Below are 19,590 nucleotides of genomic sequence, written 5' to 3'. Positions count from 1 at the left end.
GCTAAAATCACACAGTCCAAAAGACCTGGTCCAGAGTCGTTCCAATATCAGTATCTAAATATTCTGATTTACTCTACAATCAAGCTTCTTATTTTACATTTATTTTCTTGTAAGTCCCACAAAGTTCACTCAGGTTTAGCCTCAAATAAACATAGGCTTAGTGTACATGTGCCTTCAAATTGCTTGCAGAGTTATAGCAACCTCATGGGTTCCATGGGGTTTTCATAGCCAAAGAGTACTCAGTTCCTTCCTCTGCAAGATAGCATGTGTCATTTGTCATTTGCTAATGCTCTCCCATCCAAATCCTAACCACAGTAGACCCTTTTTAGTTTTCAAGATCAGACATAATCTGATGCCTTTCAGGTTTGTAGGCCCTGAAGATATTTCACAGGCTTCTCTTCTAGTGAGTTACCACAATAATTGTTTTGAAAACACATCTCAGATTAGGGTCTGGAAAGGGAGACAGTTTTTGATTACAACTTGATCACAAAGCTTCACCAGGGTGACATCCCCACCATCACCCTCCTTATTTGGAGAAATCTGATTGACTGTTGGGCTCACTTTGTTTTAAAATTCTCTGATTGAATGTGAATTTCCCTTTTTTGCTGAATATGGTTTGATCCAGTGACGGGTGACGGCTCCCATATCAGTGGAACGCTAAGCCCATTCCAGTATGAACTTTGAAGTTGCTCTCTGAGGTTCTGAACCTGTTTGGAGGACAGCAGCCACTGTATTGGGGAGTTGCTTCAAAAGGAAGGGCTAACACGCACACACACAAATACAGAGAGAGAGAGAGAGCATGTACCATCTTAACATGAGAGCCATAACCTATCCACCAATCTCTACCACCATTACCTTAAGAAATGCATTATTTTTCAGTGAGTGAAACTACTACTTTTTTCCTGGCATAGGTTCTCTGTGTTGAAGAGTGTCATGCCAAGGCAAGTGGAACTTTTTCCACCACTGTCTATGTATGCCAGGAGAAACGCTACTTTCCAAATATTTGCTTCATTTCCATGCCTATAGACACACCCATACACTTTATGTAGCATACAGGGGTGCAAAATACTCATGCACACAGATCAAAACAAATCACACTACCAGCAGTAGTGTCCACACCTTTACTCCTAAGACTGGGTCTTGCCCTTTCCAAGAATATTGAACTATTATTTTGTTTCCCCAGTATTCATTCCTTTTTTCCTTAGCCAATGCTTCTTAATAACACACACACACACACATCAGAGCAGTATACATTGTCTGTCTAGATGTTTTGAACCTAAATTCCCAGTAATCTAAAGCAATCTAGTCAATGATTAAGAGATGATGGAAGGGCAGAGGTTGCTCCCCAATTATGAAGAACACCTTTACTTCATGATAATTGCAATCAAAACCTGCAATGTGTAAGCAAGTAGGCTTGGTAACGGAACTCTAAACCACACATTGAGAAAGAAGAGACTTTCGGGGGTTTTTTAAACAACATATATGGAATCAAGGGATGTGAGTAAGTCACACTGAAGTATCACTGAGCCCCCATGGTGCAATGGGTTAAACCCTTGTCCTGGCCAGACTGAAGACCTTCAGGTCAGAGGTTCGAATCCAGGGAGAGCGCAGATGAGCTCCCTCTGTCAGCTCTAGCTCCCCATGTAGGGACATGAGAGAAGCCTCCCACAAGGATGGTAAAATACCAAAACATCAGGGCTTCCCCTGGGCAACGTTCTTGCAGTCAGCCAATTCTCTCACACCAGAAGCGACTTGCAGTTTCTCAAGTCGCTCCTGACACGGAAAAAAAATCACTGAATTGATTTTGCAGTGGAAAGGGGAGAGAACTGTGGACCTGAATACTAAACACAACTTTCCAAAAAGTCCCTTATCTTTTATAGCCTGTCATAACTATCTTCTCTCTACTTTTTATAATCTTACTACCAAAGAGAGAGGGAAAGAATCCTAACAGAATTGCCTTGTTTGGTAGTAGAGGAAACTACACGGCAGTTGGTGAGTAAGGGGATTGCTCTCTAGCTGGCTCTGAACAGCCTTCTGAAAGAACAAAAATTGTTATATAAATGTTGGCTATTCTTATTGCCTCCAGATGACAGAAAGTATATACATTTCCTCTTGGAAGAGATACAAGTCCACCCCCACCCCCATAGTTGCATGGGAAATATTCCTTAGCATCCAAATGCCAACTTCCAAATTAGGTTTTGCAGAGCTTGCTCTGCCATCTCTCTCCCATCACATTCTGGGGACAGCTCTCTCTAAAAAAGTCCAGAAGTGGTACCAGTGAATCAAGAAATGAAAACAGTGCCTGGTTTAGAATACACTATTAGCCCCTAAGATCTTTCTTGGAGTTAATAGAAAGTCCGGCTCCTGTTCATGCTAGTTTTCAAAGGCAGCCAAACTATGAGATTAACATTTCACAAATTAAGATAAGAGACTTTGATAGCCAAAGCAAGAGCCAGCCAAAGACTGAATATTAATTTTTGTCAATTCAGCACAGGCTGGGACGCAGTAGTTGCTACTACCCCCCCCCCCCCGCCCCACATTTGAATTTTCCAAGTACAATACAACCCCTGTATCCATGGGATCAGTATGTGCAGTATAATTTATCCATGTCTAACAAAATGTCCTCTCTAGGCATTTTCTAGGTCCTCCAGCATGACTCTAGAGCAGTAGTTCTCAACCTGTGGATCCCCAGGTGTTTTGGCATACAACTCCCAAAAATCCCAGCAAGTTTACCAGCTGTTAGGATTTCTGGGAGTTAAAAGCCAAAATATCTGGGGACCCACAGGTTGAGATCCACTGCGCTAGGATATTCTTGAGCCCAAAGTCCTTCATTTTATTAGGGATCACTATTATCTATGGGTTTGTCTATCCATGTGAAGTACGTAACCTCCACAAATACAGGGCCTATACTGAATATGTGAGATGGGGCAAAGAAAAACAGAGAAAATTGTTCAAACAACAACACTTTGAATACTAATTCATGAGGGGACAAGTGGAAATCTGATGAAATGCTTCTACATTTTATTTATTTATTTATTTCGTATACTTCTACCCTACCCTTCTCAACCACCGAGGGGGGACTCAGGGCTGCTTACAAAAAGGCACAATTCGATGCCTACACAATAATACAATAAACGTATAAAAACAACAGTTAAACAGCTATAACAATTAAAACATCAATATATATCACAGTCAATAAACCAATCTCATGCATAGCGTTTGCCAACTCAGAGTCCATACTTCATTCCACATTGTCTATTCCTATCTGTCGTCGTAGTCCTTTATTTATCTGCCAGATTGCCCAAACATCTGGGCAATCTGGCAGATAAAACACTGATGTTTCAATAGACACAACTGCAACCTATCCTGCCTGCAAAGAAAATAATACCAGAATCATTGGCAACTCTGGCTTTACAGAACCTCTTTCACTAGCAAAAATTCAGCTTACAGCAGTGGTTCTCAACCTGTTGGTCCCCAGGTGTTTTGGCCTACAACTCCCAGAAATCCCAGCCAGTTTACCAGCTGTTAGGATTTCTGGGAGTTGAAAGCCAAAACATCTGGGGACTCATAGGTTGAGAACCACTAGCTTACAGCATCCTGTGTCCTGGGTTGTGGAGGAAGCTGGTATATGGATTACCCTTTGTTGTACTCACAGTGGGCACATTTGGTCTGAACTAAGAACCCTCCATGCAGAAGCCAGTTTTGTGAGGCCATCCTAAGCACATATACCTTACTCAAGTCAGTGGTATTAACAAAAACAACCATCTAGCCCAGCATTTCCCAACTTGGGAGCTCTCAGACCCCATTAATTCCATATGGTTTTATAAGATAAGGTGGTTTTGCTGATTCCTCAATCATTCCTGAACCTTTTTTCTGTGCCTTCTTTAATGTTCTTGTTTTGCTCCCCATCTTAACCATCACGACCCACAACCTTATTTCAATCCAAGATTACAATCTCTCCCTGCCTCCCCGTTGATTCAGCTCCAGCTCTGATTCACATATCAATCAATCTAGTGAGATCATCAGACCACTGTGTCATCTTTTGCTGATTCATCCTATTGGACAGAAGGCACAGCCAGCTACATTTAATTCCTGTAATGCTTCTTGGCTTTTTCAGCAACAAAGGCCAAGTTTACCCTGACACCTTAAAATGACAGCCAGCTCATTAACCATAATTCAGTTTAGTTCATCATCATTTCCAGTATGGGACTAACTGTTTGGACTAATTGCCTAACTGCCCTTTTCCCATGCCCTCCTCAAATGGCACGTGTTACAAGATAAAACTACAACTCCCACGATTCCATAGTACGGAGCCATGGAAATTATAGTGGTGACAAACTGCATTAAGAGAGACAAGGAGATGTTTAATGTGTAGATGTTAGACAGGTTGAAATTCAGCAAGTGAAAGCTTTTCCTTTCACTGTGTCGGCATGCTGAGGGAGTTCCTATATTTTTGCCCAGTGACTCAGCTGCTAATAACTCAAAACCCTGGAGTGGAACACAGTCACATTTTACAAGTGCCTCAGCAAGGCTAAAGCTCTAGCTACAGTCCTCTAAGAAAAGACGGCTGGGAGTTAAAACTGGATGATTTAGCTGACATGGATAAAGTTCCTGTCCTGATCAGAGACACTATGTAACACAAATTTTGTTCCTGGGTTATAAATATTATTTCCTAAGTGGTTCTGTTATAAAGACATGGGAAAAGTTTATTCAACTGCAAAATTTTTGGTTTTTGCAGGACATCCCGCAGCACATATTGCTACGGTTTTTCAGTGAATATCTCATTGAGTCTCGACCACTTCAACACAGTTTGTGGCAGCCACAAAAAAGAAGTTTCTGGAGTATAAAAACTACTTTCAAAGTAAGTGTCACACAATTAAACTGGAAATGACATTTTCAAACCAGGAACGGATTTTTTTCTAATTTTGTTACATAGTGAGAGTTCTTGCCTTCCTGTGGGAAAAAGAACATTCCCAATACATGTTTTATATATATCCTTACATGTATGAATGTATCTCCCCTTATGAACCATCTTGAAGATCTTCTGGGGAGGCCCTGTTCTCGGTCCCACCTCCTTCACAGGTATGGTTGGTAGGGATGGGAGACAGGTCCTTCTCAGTGGTGACCCCTTGGCTATGAAACTTACTCTCCAGTGAAATTAGATCAACTCCCTCCCTCCTGACCTTTAGGGAAACAATGAAAACTTGGATGTGGGACCAAGCATTTGGATAATAGATTAGTGCAATATGTTAACATGGAATGGTGCAATGTAACTGTAACGGCCTGGACTATGATATTGGATTATGTGATTTAAATAATTTTAATGCTGATATGTTTTTAGCTGATGTTTTAATGTGTATGTTTTTATTTTCTGGTTATATATTGAATGTAATATGTGCGCCACTCTGAGTCCCCTTTGGTGTTGAGAAGACGGGATATAAATATGGCAAATAATAATAATAATTGCCAATACATAGAAAAAAGAAAAGGAAAGAGAGAGAAAGGTATATAAATAAAAGCCAACAATGGTTATTCTTGTTTAGAGAAAAAGAAGGGAATTTCCAATATATTAGAAAACATATAGCAAAAAGAAGAATATATGCAAGTATGCACATATGTATGTATATGTCAAAATATGTGTCTGATTGGACGATAAATGCAAATAATAAAGACTGTTGCTAGAAGCAGCCCTTTGTGATGTCATCGGGAAAGAAAGGTGACATGTGTATGAAGAGAAGGAAACGAGGAAGAAGCCGTAGTTATGTTGCCATGGAGACATTGTGAGATAGGCCCTCTCAAGAGCTGGAGAAGGGAGAAAGGGGAGAGGAAGGGAGGAAGGAAAGAGAAAAAGAAGGGGAAAAGAAGGGAAGGAAAGAACAGGAAAGAAAGAAAAGGGAGGGAAGGGAAGGTATGAAGGGAGGCAAAGAGAAAGAAGGGATGAAAGCAGAGGGGCTTTCAGGTGTATATTTGTGTGTATTTATTTATTATTATTTTATTTATTTCGGGTACTTTTACCCCACCCTTCTCAACCCCCGAGGGGGGACTCAGGGCGGCTTACAAAAAGGCACAATTCAATGCCGACACAAAATACACATAATGTACAAAACAGCAGTTAAAACAATTATCACAGTTAAAAACAGTCAGTACATAACACAATCAATAAAAGTAATCTCATGCTCAGCGTTCGTCTTTCAGAGTTCCATAATTCCATTCCACTTAGTCAATTCCTGTCCATCGTCAAAGTCCTTCCTTTATCTGCCAGATTGTCCGAATGCCTGGTCCCACATCCATGTTTTCAATTTTTTCCTAAAGGAAAGGAGTGATGTCGCTGATCTAATTTCCCCGGGGAGTGAATTCCACAGGTGAGAGGCCACCACCGAGAAAGCCCTGCTCCTCGTCCCCGCCAACCTCACTTGTGATAGAGGCAGGGTCGAGAGCAGGGCCTCCCCAGATCTAAAACTCCGGGGTGGGACGTAGAGGGAGATCCGTTCAGACAGATACACTGGGCCGTGTAGGGTTTTGTAGGTCAAAACCAGCACTTTGAATTGTTCTCGGAATTGGATCAGCAGCCAGTGGAGCTGACACAACAGGGGGGTGGTATGCTCCCTGTATGACGATCCGGTGAGCAGTCTGGCTGCCTCCCGCTGGACTAGTTGGAGTTTCCGAACAGTCTTCAAAGGCAACCCCACGTAGAGTGCGTTGCAGTAATCTAATCGGGATGTAACAAGAGCGTGGACCACCGTGTATATTTATATGTGTGCCCCTGGTGGCGCAGTGAGTTAAACCACCGAGCTGCTGAACTTGCTGACTAAAAAGTCCGTGGTTCGAATCCGGGGAGTGGGGTGAGCTCCCACTGTTAGGCCCAGCTTCTGCAAACCTAGCAGTTTGAAAATATACAATGTGAGTAGATCAATAGATACTGCTTTGGCGGGACGGTAAGGGCGCTCCATGCAGTCATGCCGGCCACATGACCTTGGAGGTGTCTACGGACAACGCCGGCTCTTCGGCTTAGAAATGGAGAGGAGCAACCCCTAGACACTAGTAGACTTAATGTCAAGGGGAAACCTTTCCCTTTCCCTTTGTAGATATGTATTTTATGTATACACACACACACAAGCGTATGTACCAGGCGTTGCTTGGGTGTCGTTGGGACCGCTGCCCTTCTCCTTTCTCCCCTCCTTTTTCTTTCTTTCTTTCTCCTCTCCTTTCTCCTTTCCTGTCTTGCCCTTTTTTTCCCCTTTCTTCCCTCCCTCCCTTGCTTCCCCTCCACACACACACATAGCTACAGCTGGTATTTGCGTTCCCTTCTTCAAAAGAGCGCGCGCGCACCCGCCAGGTCACGTGAGACCTGGGCTGCGTCACGTGACGCGGAAGGGGCCAAAGCTTTGGAGGAGATCCTTCACCCACCGCTGCGGCTGAGAGAGTGGGGGCCGCCATCATGCTCTCCCGGCTGCTGAGGGAGCACCAGGCGAAGCAGGGCGAGAGGAAAGAGCTGCAAGGTGAGGGAAGGATCAGTTCCTCCGTCCCTCAATTGAGTTGGGACTGGGCCCAAGGGGAGGGCCGCTTGGAGAAGCTGTTGCTCAGCCTTTCTGCCTCTTGCGGCCTTCAGACTCCTGCCCAACAAGGCTCCCATCCTCCTCCTGCTCCTCCTCCTCTTCCAGGCTGGCTGTGGCTGCTGGGAGTTGGAGTCCAATTGTGTCTAGAAAGCCTTAGCTTCCCCAGCCCCATCCACACGCTATAAACTGAGGATTGTCCTCAGAAGGAGGAGTGCCCCTGTATTGTACAATACAAGCAGTTTGATCCAGCTTTAAGGGCCATGGCTCAATGAGGAGGAATCATGGGAGATGTAGTTTTGCGAGGTCTTCAGCCTTCTCTGCCAAAGGGTGCCAAGGCACTCCCCAAGCTACAGCTTCCAGGATGCCATGATATTGAGACATGGCAGTTAACGCAGCGTCAAACTGCATTCATTCTACAGTGTAGATCAGGGGTCCTCAAACTTTATAAACAGAGGGCCAGGTCACAGTCCCTCAAACTGTTGGAAGGCCAGATTATAATTTGAAAAAAACATGAATGAATCCCTATGCACACTGCACATGTCTTATGTGTAGTGCAAAAAACATTTAAAAACAAAACAACAATTAAAATGAAGAACAATTTTAACAAATATAAACTTAGCATATCAATGGGAAGTGTGGGCCTGCTTTTGGCTGATGAGATAGGATTGTTGTTGTGTGCTTTCAAGTCGTTTCAGACTTAGGTTGACCCTGAGCGAGGGCCGGGTAAATGACCTTGGAGGGCCGCATCCAGCCCTTGAGCCTTAGTTTGAGGACTCCTGGTGTAGACATACTATGCCTGCTACCTGCATCCAAGAAAGATGTAATCTATGAAAGCTGATGCCACCAACTTCATTCGCTCAGTCTCTTAGGTGCTACAAGACCTCAGCCCCATCCACACAGCTGAATAAAATCCCACATTATCTGCTTTGAACTGGAATATATGGCAGTTTGGACTCAGATGTCCCAGTTCAAAGCAGATATTGTGGGACTTTCTGCCTTGATATTCTGGGTTATATGCCTCTGTGGAAAGATGCCGCTTTGCATACTGATATTTCAAACTGACATGGCTTTGTCTTTGAATCCTATCAGCTGCCTCTGAATTTATCATAATGGTTCTTTTCTCCTTCCAGCACATTGAGTCGTACTGCTGGAGTGGACATGGCAACTGTGTACATGTACCATAATGCTCACTAATAGCTGGAGGAATTAAGCATGGGGTTAAAAGAAAAGGCAGCACATGTATCTATCTAAACTTACCTTTTCCAGCACACCTACCCAGCCAGTTTTAAAGCATGAATTTTAAACATTATTATTATTATTATTTGAAACACAACAAGATGAGACAAGATCACTCTGCTAGCTGTTGTATTGGATCACACATCGGACATTTTCCAAGTGTCTAGGACTGTGTGATGTATCAGCGAATAATGCATGCAGATCCCAGTAAGGTGGTCTTTTGCAGCTGGGAGATGGTAATTTTGTCAGCGCCGATTGTGTTTAAGCACAGACCAAGGTCTTTAGGCACTGGGCACAGTGTGCCGATCACCACTGGGACCACCTTGACTGGCTTGTGCCAAAGTCTTTGCAGTTCGATCTTTAAATCCTCATATTGTGTCAGCTTTTCCAGTTGTTTCCTTTCAATCCTGCTATCGCCTGGGATTGCAACATCGACAATTCATACTTTGTTTTTTAACACTATCGTGAGGTCAGAATTATTGTGCTCCAAAACTCTGTCAGTCTGAATTCGGAAGTCCCAAAGGAGTTTGACGTGTTCATTTTCTGTAACTTTTTCAGGCTTGTGATCCCACTCGTTCTTTGTTGCAGGCAGATGGTGTTTGTGGCACAAGTTCCAATTAATCATATAAGCAGCGGTGTTATGCCTCTGCTTGTAGTCTGTCTGTGCGATCTTCTTGCAGCAGCTGAGAATGTGATCTATTGTTTTATTTGCTTCTTTGCAGAGTCATCAGCATAACAATTCAAAAATATACATACAATCATTAAACAGGTTTAACTATAACCAGTATTTAAACATTCCCAGTTAAAAAACATTAAAACACATCCACAGTTAAAAACCACAGACCTTTGTTTAATGTATTTTAATATGTATTTTATAGAAATAGGTTTAATATGTATATATTTTGTTAAATACATTTTAATATGTGTATTTGTGGTATTTTTACCATGTGTATGTGCTTTAATTATTCTGTAACCCACCTCAGGCCACAAGGAGAGGCGGGTAAGAAATAAAATTATTATTATCTCCTGTGTGTTATAATTTTGCTCTCAGACAGTAATGACATGAAAAAGCAAGAGTGGGTACATCTTTCCCTTGTACCCCACTCAAAAATGTATGATCCTTTTCAGATAACACTATGTAATAAAATTTGAAAATAAATTCTGTTCCTGGTTTTAAAGTGTTATTTCCCGTTTAAGAGTTTGAAAGTAGTTGTTATACTTCAGAAAGGTTTTTTTGTGGCTGTCACAAACTACTGTATTTTGAATTGGTTGAAACTGTGAGATATTCATTGATAAACTCTAGCAAAATGTGCTGCAGGATATCCAGCAAAAGTTTTTGCAGTTAAATAAACTTTTTCCGTGTTTTTATGATAGAGCCAATTAGGAAATTTCATTTATAACCCAGGAACAAAACTCATGTTACATTGTGTAATAGTGAAAGGGTTTCTATTTTCTTTCCAGAACGGCGGCGAAGGGAGGCCATTGCTGCAGCCACTTGCGTAACAGAAGCTTTGGTTGACCACTTGAATGTAGGGTAAGTGTTCTTGAGCAATGGGGAATTCTAAGTCCCAGCAAAACGTTGTTAATAATTATTATATACGTGAGTGTTACTAGTTTGTGAGTTAGAATCAAACTACATGCTATTTCAGAGGCTTTACTCTGTTTTGTACATACCACCATGCACATTTTTATAAATATCTATCAATCATGTTTCCTTCCACTACACACACACCTACCTGTATTCTCAACTGAAGATCCCCCAATATTCTATATACAGCTGTCTGATTATGTTTCTGGCCATTCCCTTTCCGTATGATACCATAGCATCATCTCAGTGTGGATGATTTGAACTTCAAACTGTTTGGAACTTACTCGGTTAGAAAAATCCTCTGTTGCTTGAATTAGCTTGGCATTTTTTAATACTCCCATAGCTAGGATCTCTGTGTTTCTCAACAAAGCAATTTGCCTAGCTTTAGGAATGCAAGAATTCTTGCTTTACAAATATAGTATGTTTATATCTTTGTATTATGATAACACAGAGTAGCTTGGGAAGAGTAAGTCCAAAGCACACAAATCAGAAAGAGAAATTTCCAGGAATTATAAAGATGTGTCAGAAAAGCATTTAAGAAAAGAAAAGATAAGTTGCCTTACACTCGCAAGTTTCTGAAGTCTGGGAGTCTGATACTTTCTCAATTTGGGAGAGCTAAAACTCTTTGTAGCCCATATAATATTTAAAATTATCTTTATTGTGGATGCAAATGTCATTAACCCTTTGCCTTATTAAAGCTACACACCTCCCCCTTGCTTTTCTACTGTGTTTATTTACATGGGAAATTGGAGTTCTTACAGTTTTAAGGCATTATTTCTGTCCTTGACAAACCATGGCCAGTCTCTGCTGTTGGCGCCATCTAGCTCTGTGGTTAGCTGGTGGGGAGGGAGGAAGCTGCTTCTGCCTCTTCATTTTTCAGGCTCTTGCTTCCCCAGGGGTTTTCATCCGCAGTGCAAGTCCAAAGCAATTACTCGGGATGGTGGGAGAAATGATTTGGCAAGGCCTTCCTCTGTGGTATTGCTGCATGGTGTATCTTGGAGAGAAAGAAGGAATACAGCCCTGAAGTACATTTTTGGATGTCATTACTACTGTGTAAAAAAAACTGTATGCATTCTATTCATCTTTCCGCCTGCTATTTTGAAATGCATATCATATCACTGCTTCCAAATGCTAACTGCATTTAGCTTCCCTGGGAAAGTTGTTTGGATTCCAGCTGCCTGAGTTCCAGGGTTAGGTGGACATGTTTTACTAACTGCTGTAGCTCAGATATTGGAAAGTGGCATGTTATTCAGACCTAAACTTTGCACTGAGCTATAGAAAGTTGATCTTTTACCCCTGAGACATTCTGGGATTAGGAATAAAACTAGAATCACAAGTGCTGTGAAGATCTTCTTCAGTCTGATGGCATTCATATGTGTTGGACTATAGCTCCTGTTGGCCTTGCTGCTGGAGTTAATCATTGTATCCAAGAGACCTAGAGGAAAGGAATGCTATCTTATACCATTCTCCCCTGACTGCCCCTCTTTTCTTGTCCCCCACAAGTCCTTTAAAAGTGGAATTGGGAAGAGGCTCATTCAGCACCCCCAGGCTGCAGGGAGGCCCAAGCAGGTTGGTTTTGCCAGATTATTTAAACTTTTAACATCCTTAGATTGTACAAAAAATAAAGTGGGTTTTAAAATTTTATTTACATCCTGCCATTCTCCCAATGTGGAACTCATCGTGGGTTAAAAGTGAGTGCAGCTAAAATCTATAAGAGCAACTTTCCACTTAAAACAGCACTGACTTAAAGGTTTGAAATATTTAAAACACAGTAGATGAGAAAGAAAAACCTAAAATACAACACTGAAAACTCTTCTACAAAAACAATAAATATCCAAAGCCTGCCTAAATAAAAAGGTATTTGCTTGGTAGTAGAAGGAAAGGAGAGAGGACCAGGTCAGCCTTCCATGAGAGGGAGCTCCACAGAAGCCACCATGAAAGCCCTATCTCACATTCCCATCAAATGTGGCTTTGATGATTCTGGGCCAAGAGAAAGCCTTTCCCTCAGAACCTGGACATCCAGAGAGGCTCATATAGGAAGGAAAACCTCACTAGCACAGTCTCTCTCTCTCAAAAAAAAAATCTGTTTCCGCTTCCTATGGACAGTCCTTGCAGTAGAACCATTATCATTGTTCCCTAAATGTAACCCAGATCTTTTGTCAAATCAGTACAATTTTAAACTAGTTATTCAAATGTAAATATAGAAAGACACCTTTACCCACAGGGGATACATTCCCACATTAGTTGGATATGATTGAATGCCATTAAATTATCTGACTTACGGGCCTAGCATACCATAGGGTTGTGTTGAAAAACTAGAGATTCTAAAGAAATATCCTCTTGCTATGTCCTTAAATACAACTCTATAGTAACTTCTGGGGGAGCCATATAATTCCCTGGAGGACCCAGGAAATTCCTAGAAAGCCCATTTTTCCCCAGGCGTGGGTAAGTGAAACCATAATATGGGTTCCACAGTTATAGGGATCTTTGCATTCTTCAAGGTAAAACGAAAATACATCAGCTTTATTAATGTATTTTCTTTCTTTCTTTGAAATTATTATATTAATTATTTGATACAAACAATATAATATACAATCAGAAAATATATATTCAAAAATAATGAAACATGTCTAGATCTATATTCAAATGTTAGGTGAACAAATGATTGTGCATTTCGCCAGATTGCTAAAAAACTGCATTGTTGTCTGATCCGGTGTAATTCTGGATAACAGGTTAATAATGCCTTTAGTGAAGATAATTGTCCATAGGAAGTAGAGACTGAATGTAAAGGAGGAAGTTGTGATAGAGAGAACATTTTCTCCCTGTGTGAGTCTACCTGAGGTTGTGCACCATGTTCACTATACACATCCATTACTGCCTGCCATTGTATTCCATGTAAAGATTGCTCATTCCAATGAGAAAACATTTTAATAATTAATCTAGAACTATTGCCTTAATTAAGTGTCTTGTTAAAGAAGAAAATATAGCAAATCGTAACAATTCACTGAAGGCTAAGGACTTGTTCTCAAAATAATATTTTTGATAATGAGCAAACACTTGAATAAATGCCCTCATGACTAAGGAGGGGACTGGATTGGAACTGAATTCCCTATAGACTATTAAAGAGTTTTAATTGACCTAGTTCATTAGACAGGAGCATGATTTCATGAAGAGCTGTTGGAAGCTGTTAATTGAAGAAAAATAAAGATTAGATTCCTATTGAAACATGAGGTTAGAAAGACAATATATAGTAATGCAATTTTCTCAGAGATAAAATACAAAGCAGGCAAACAAATTGCTCTTCTAGAAGCTTCGTTCATTTGGCTGAGGAAAAACAAACCATTGGCTAGCAACTTAGTTTGCTAACTTCATAAGAATTGTTCAGGATCTAAAAGTTTCCTCAAACCTTTCTCCTTTTTTTTTTTTTTTGATATTCTTTATCTCAAGAACAAGGGGAGAATAGTTATCTCCTGAGCTAGTCAAAAATTGAAAGTATTTCAGTTACATGCCTTATTTGAGTATCTCACAACTTCTTTCAGATGTATGGAGGCATACATGGTGATCTTCATGCAGTAGTTCCAATAGCCACTCTCACCATGACCTTAAGACTTTCCACAAAGGGGCCTAAGCTTTCCCTGACTTCTGGCAGTACAACCATGTAGTAGTCTTCTTTCTTTATAATATCACTAGACAAGAAGGCACACCCATCTCTTCAACTAGTCCTGGATGAAAACTGCATTGTCTTCTTCCAGTTCCTAGAAAGTAGAGCTCCACAAATCTGTGGGATCAGCAGTTAACAAATAGCCCAGGAAGGAAGATCATGGCAAGCAATAGCTTCTTTTCCTCCCCACTGTATTTTCTACAGTCTACCCTTGGCTGAATGATTGATACAACTAAATCAAAGAGGGATGTATGAGTGGCCTCCAGATGCTTTGCTATCTGAGAAACCTGTGGTACAGTTCAGCGTTTACAGACTGTTCTTAGTGCATGACTACTTTGTCTCTTTGTTCTCTCCCATCCTAACCCATTCATGCCTAGAAGCAAGCAGTGGGCAGTCTTCACGTTTTGAGCCATGACTTCCATAGTTCCTGATCATAATCCATTCTAACTTATTCTTATGGGAACCATAGTTTAAAGTATCTGGAGAACACTAGATTGTTTTAGCTGCTACATCAAATGGAAGGGCAGAGACCCTAGTATCTGAAAATTAAGGCAATTCAGGCCCCTTCCACACAGCTTAATAAAATCACACATTATTTGCTTTGAACTGGGATATATGGCAGTGTGCACTCAGATATTTCAATTCAAAGCAGATATTGCGGTTTATTCTGCCTTGATATTCTGGGTTATATGCTGTGTGGAAGGGCCCTCAGTGAAGCAAAATGGGGCCTTCCTGCCTCAGTATTCTGCATATAGCAGTACTACAAAACGGCATGGTCTGATGGACCTGTAGATTTTGCAGGACTAAGGGCCACTGACTTGGATAGATCTTTGCTTCAGAGTGGGGAGGGTTTTATTGTCGGTTGAAATGCAGTACTAAAAAAATATTATTTGCATTGCTTCAGATTTGGTTTATCTCTTTCTGTATCACAGTTCAGTCACTATTTTAGGCCTACTTTTACTGTCCCTATCTCCCTGCCCGCCCGCCAGCCAACACACACCCTTTTGCCAGACTTCCCATATTTTCAAGGCAATCAAACAGCCCTTCCCCTGGATCCACCCTTCTGTGGGTGATTCCTTACTCTCCCTTGGAGAGGGAAATCACACACCCGCCTTCGTATGCCCAACCTTTCACCTGCCTTTGCCTAAGTCCATGATTGCATCCAGATGTTCCCAGTGCTGTGTAATGATTGCCAGATGTTGCTTAGTTCCTAAATCCGCTACAGCTTGGGAACTTACCCAGCTGCAGACTCCCAGCGCCTGCTTCTGCCCCTGGGGTTAGCTTGCTCTGAGCTGGGAAGCCACTTGGTGGGGAAAAATAGCAGGGAAGGGACGTTTATCCTATTTCTTTTTTCATCACCCTGATTGCTGAAACTTTCTCCCACTTTAGGGTTGCACAGGCCTATGTAAACCAAAGGAAGCTTGACCATGAAGTGAAGACTCTGCAGATCCAGGCGGCTCAGTTTGCCAAGCAGACAGGCCAGTGGATCAGCATGGTGGAAAACTTCAACCAGGCTTTGAAGGTTAGTGGGATGGCTACATGAATGAAGAATGCCCAAATTCCAGACAAGTTTAACTCCATCTCAGTATGAAAGGACAAGATTAGGTTCAAGGAGAGAGGGCAAGTTTATACAAAGGAAAGGGCTTGGGTTCAGGGACTATAATGGAGTATTGACAAGGATAGAACTATGCGTGATCCTGAGTTTATCCCTAAAATGGGTGGGCAAGGTCCAACCCTTCAGTTGTTAGTGGACTACAACTCTCATCAGCCCTAGCCAACACGGCCAATAGTGAGATGTGCTGAGAGTTATAGTCCTCCAACATCAGGAGGGCCAGACTTTGTTTGACTGGAGTGTATAATTTTCAAGAAAGCATAAGCCCTGACAATATTCACACCTCTACAAAAAAAAGTCACAACCTATGTGAAAACAAAGTATTCAGTCATCTTGTGCTTGTAACAAAAAGTTTATGCTGGTTCGCTGTGTTGAGTACAAGAGCCTTGTAACTGCATAAACAGGAGATGTTTCCCCATTTCAAGCAGCATCTAAGTATGTGTTACATAAGTATTCCTGGGATTATTTTTCTACTTAGGAAGTGCATTTTGCATTGTATTACAGCTGTGTCTAACAAAGGCATGTTTGCCACTTTTTCCTCACACGTTGCTCTCAGGAGGCAATAACTTGCATTGGAAAAGATAAGGTGTGATTAATCCTTTTCCTATCACCTATTCATTTGACCACTGCTTTCTGCTGACAGTGTTCTGGATCTGTGTCTATCTCAAAAACTATCCTGTGAACTAAAATCGGGAAAGGATTAACAATTTATTTCCTTTTGTAGTTGCCTCTTCTTGATGAATCTTTGCAAAGGACATAAGGGTCTTTTATAATCTGCAAATACCAGTTAAAGTCATTTGCTCTCCCCAGAGAGAGAGCTTCCATCCCTGGCAAAACAGGGGCAATAAAGTAGTGAGAGAAAGTCTGGGGCATAAGAGTTCTTTGCATCCCCTTCAATTCTTGCAGCTTGGCACCACCTTCTATTCATGTCCACTTGGCTATATTCAGGCAGGAAAATCCAATCAAAACACACTTTATAGATAGCCATGTAGCTTTGGCTTAAAAACCTCCAGAGATGGAGATTCCACCAGACTCCAAGGAGGCAGCATACTCCACTGCCAAAGAGCTCTTACCATCATGAACTTCCTGATGTTTAGGTGGAATCTCTTTTTCAATCAAGTGGAATCTCAATCTCAATTTCAATCAAGTCCTCCTTGTCCTAGTCTTTAGAGCAGGCCTGCACCATCTGTGGCCCTTCTGGTGTATGGGACTCCCTAACTCCCAGAAGCCCTAGCCAGCTTGTCCAGTGGTCAGGAATTCTGGGAGCTGAGGTCCAAAACATCTGGAGGGCCATAGGTTGTGCAAGCATGGTGTAGAGCCACAAAAAAAAAACAAGTTAGATCCCTTTGGCTTGATCTCCATTGAGATGGTGGGTTGAACATGGCACAGGGAAAGAGTTTAATTTGCCACAGCAGGTAGCTGATGAGGGCCACACATGAAAAGGCAGTACAGAGTTGAACATGAAGTCATAAGAATGGGAAAGTAACCCCAGATGAAGTAATGGAGTGGATGTTGAGCGATCTAGAAAAAGTTAGAACCTACATGCTTCTATTTGGAGCAATTCAGAAGAAATTGACTATCAAAAACAATATAGATTCCCTGTTGAGATGATTCCAGTCACATTAGAAGTTTGTTTGCTGCTTCAGAACAACAGATGGAGCCCCCGGTAGTGCAGTGGGTTAAACCCTTGTGCTGGCGGGACTTCTGACCAAAAGGTCAGTGGTTTAAATCCGGGGAGCAAAGTGAGCTCCTGTCTGTCAGCTCCAGCTTCCCATGTGGGGATATGAGAGAAGCCTCCCACAGGATGGTAAAACATCCAGATGTCACCTGTCTACTGGGCAACGTCCGTGCAGACGGCCAATCCTCTCACACCAGAAGCAAGTTGCAGTTTCTCAAGTCCCTCCTGACATGAAAAAAAGCAACAGATAGTTCTGATAGTCACTAGGTGGATAGCACCACCTGCTGGACACAGATATTAATTTGGCAAGAAAGAATTGAAAATTTGCTTGCACAATTTACTATTATAGTCATGGGATAGATTTGGTAATATCTTATCTAGACTCCAAAAAAGGCCAGTCAAATGGATATAATATTTATGGGCTTACTGTGTTTTCAAATCATGGAGTTCTCAAACAAAGCCTTCCTTTGTTTGACAGTATTATAAAAATAGTCGTGACTGATCCTAACAGTGTGTATTGCTCATATCATATACCCTGGTTACAGTTTGACCTATTAAAGTGGAATTGCAATTGTAGTCACTGGTAAATTGCATACACGTCTTCATTATTCTCCGTGAACATGGCATTTTAACAGAGAAACCCAAGGAAAATGGATATTTCTCTTCCCCAGTAAGTCTGCAATCTAAATTCAAGTTGTGTAGGAGACAGCAAAGAGATGAAGGTAAATGTGAAAAAATGTTGTAATGTATGCAAAGAAGTTACACCAAAGACTTAATTAAAGTTAGGGTGAATAGAGGAGCAATTGTGGGATTAATGTCAATTCATTCAAAAGCCACAAAAGTATCTTCATTCGAAAATGGGAGTGAGGTGAGCATGTGGGTGTATGTTGAGAAACATAAGATGACAGAGTTTTGATTGTGATTTCTTCTCTCTTGGCAGGAAATTGGTGATGTGGAAAACTGGGCTCGTAGCATAGAGATGGATATGCGGACCATTGCCACCGCACTGGAGTACGTTTACAAGGGGCAGCTGCAGCCTTCCACCTCTTGAATGGACACTTGCCTGTTAGTCCTTGGCACCTGCAGAGCTTGGATTCCTTCTCCCATTCCCTTTTGATAGCCAGTGGCAGTAAAGGGGCAAGATATTCATCTGCAAGCTATTCTATGTTCTGTGGCTACGTTTTAGAGTAGGGTAAGAGATCCCTCCTCTCCTGCCTCAGCTGCTGTCGGGGATGTGGTTGCTTTTCTTCTGCGCAAGTAAGGCAATGTCTTGTTTCTGGGGAAACAAAAACAAGAGCTGGATGGAGTGAGGCGAAAACAGTATTCACATTGCACTGAAAGATGAAGGCCTTGGCTCTTCTGGATAAGTTTGTATTGATCTTTGCTGTAAAGTTGGAAACAATTGAATAAAAACAGACGGTTTGAACACACTGTGCAAGTGTTGTGTGAGTCACTAAAAGGACCCCCAGAGCCATTCTGAATAGAACAAGGAAGGATGCCATTCCTGTTTGCCACTTCCAAACAAGGCAACCCCATGGAGATGGAGTACTTCAGCGTGGGGTTGGCCTGCTGCCCATTACCTCTCCCAGAGTGGCCTCCTCATCCTCTTTAGTTCTTAAATCCTTCTCTGAGGTCCTTTTGAAATCCTAACAAAGGAACCCTTCTCTGGCTGGTTTGTTCTAATCTACTGTGATTCAACATGCAGTACACGTTTTATAAATGGGGTAGCATGGAAGGAGGGAGTGGGGTCAGCCCTCACCCATAAAAAATCATCACCCACACTTTTTGCCAGTCTCATTACATAGAAGACAGGATAATCCAAAAGTGGCCAAGGAAGAGTCCTTGCTCAAGGAAGCTCCCTTGTCCCATGCTTCTCCTATGTTTTGGTCAAATGTGTTGCTTAATGTTTAGCCTGGCCACCCTCTTAAAGAAGGTTTTAGCTGGCAGGTTTCCTGCCTCCCCTTCCCTCTGTGCACAGCTACTACTTGCCATCTGCTTCCTAGTTACAGGAATGGAGAACTCCTGAATCAATAATGCCTTTTCATTACATTCCTTATAAGCAACACTACTGAAGATCACAAGACTAGGAGTCACAATTTGGCAATGGTATCCCAGCTCTCTAGGCTCTCCATGGCCCTACCACTTCTTCCCCATTATCAGACCTTCTCGTTTTTGGTTTCAACAGTTGGCTGTTTGTCAAAATCAGGAAGAAGCTCCATCCTATTTAATAGAAGAAGGGTAACATATTGTCTAGTTCGA

General features: G+C 41.8%; 1 protein-coding gene across 2 annotated transcripts; it reads left to right on the top strand.

Moving 5' to 3' along the window:
* The first annotated feature begins 7,344 nt into the window (after positions 1-7,344).
* Positions 7,345-18,762, top strand: BLOC1S1 (biogenesis of lysosomal organelles complex 1 subunit 1). 2 transcript variants are annotated; one of them, XM_060763940.2, is made up of 5 exons: positions 7,345-7,499; positions 10,254-10,326; positions 11,884-11,949; positions 15,431-15,563; positions 18,272-18,762. In XM_060763940.2, exons 1-5 carry the CDS (start codon positions 7,439-7,441, stop codon positions 18,380-18,382), a joined length of 444 nt encoding a protein of 147 aa, XP_060619923.1. In that variant the 5' UTR covers positions 7,345-7,438; the 3' UTR covers positions 18,383-18,762. The 2 variants fall into 2 exon arrangements, with proteins under 2 accessions (XP_060619923.1, XP_060619924.1); XM_060763941.2 differs by lacking the exon at positions 11,884-11,949 and having other exon boundaries at positions 7,347-7,499.
* The last annotated feature ends 828 nt before the right edge of the window (positions 18,763-19,590 follow it).

Source organism: Anolis sagrei, chromosome 2 (genome assembly GCF_037176765.1).
Source record: "Anolis sagrei isolate rAnoSag1 chromosome 2, rAnoSag1.mat, whole genome shotgun sequence".
NCBI lineage: Eukaryota > Metazoa > Chordata > Lepidosauria > Squamata > Dactyloidae > Anolis > Anolis sagrei.
The sequence above is the reverse complement of the archived record's forward strand: the minus strand, read 5'-3'. Positions and strand labels throughout refer to the sequence as shown.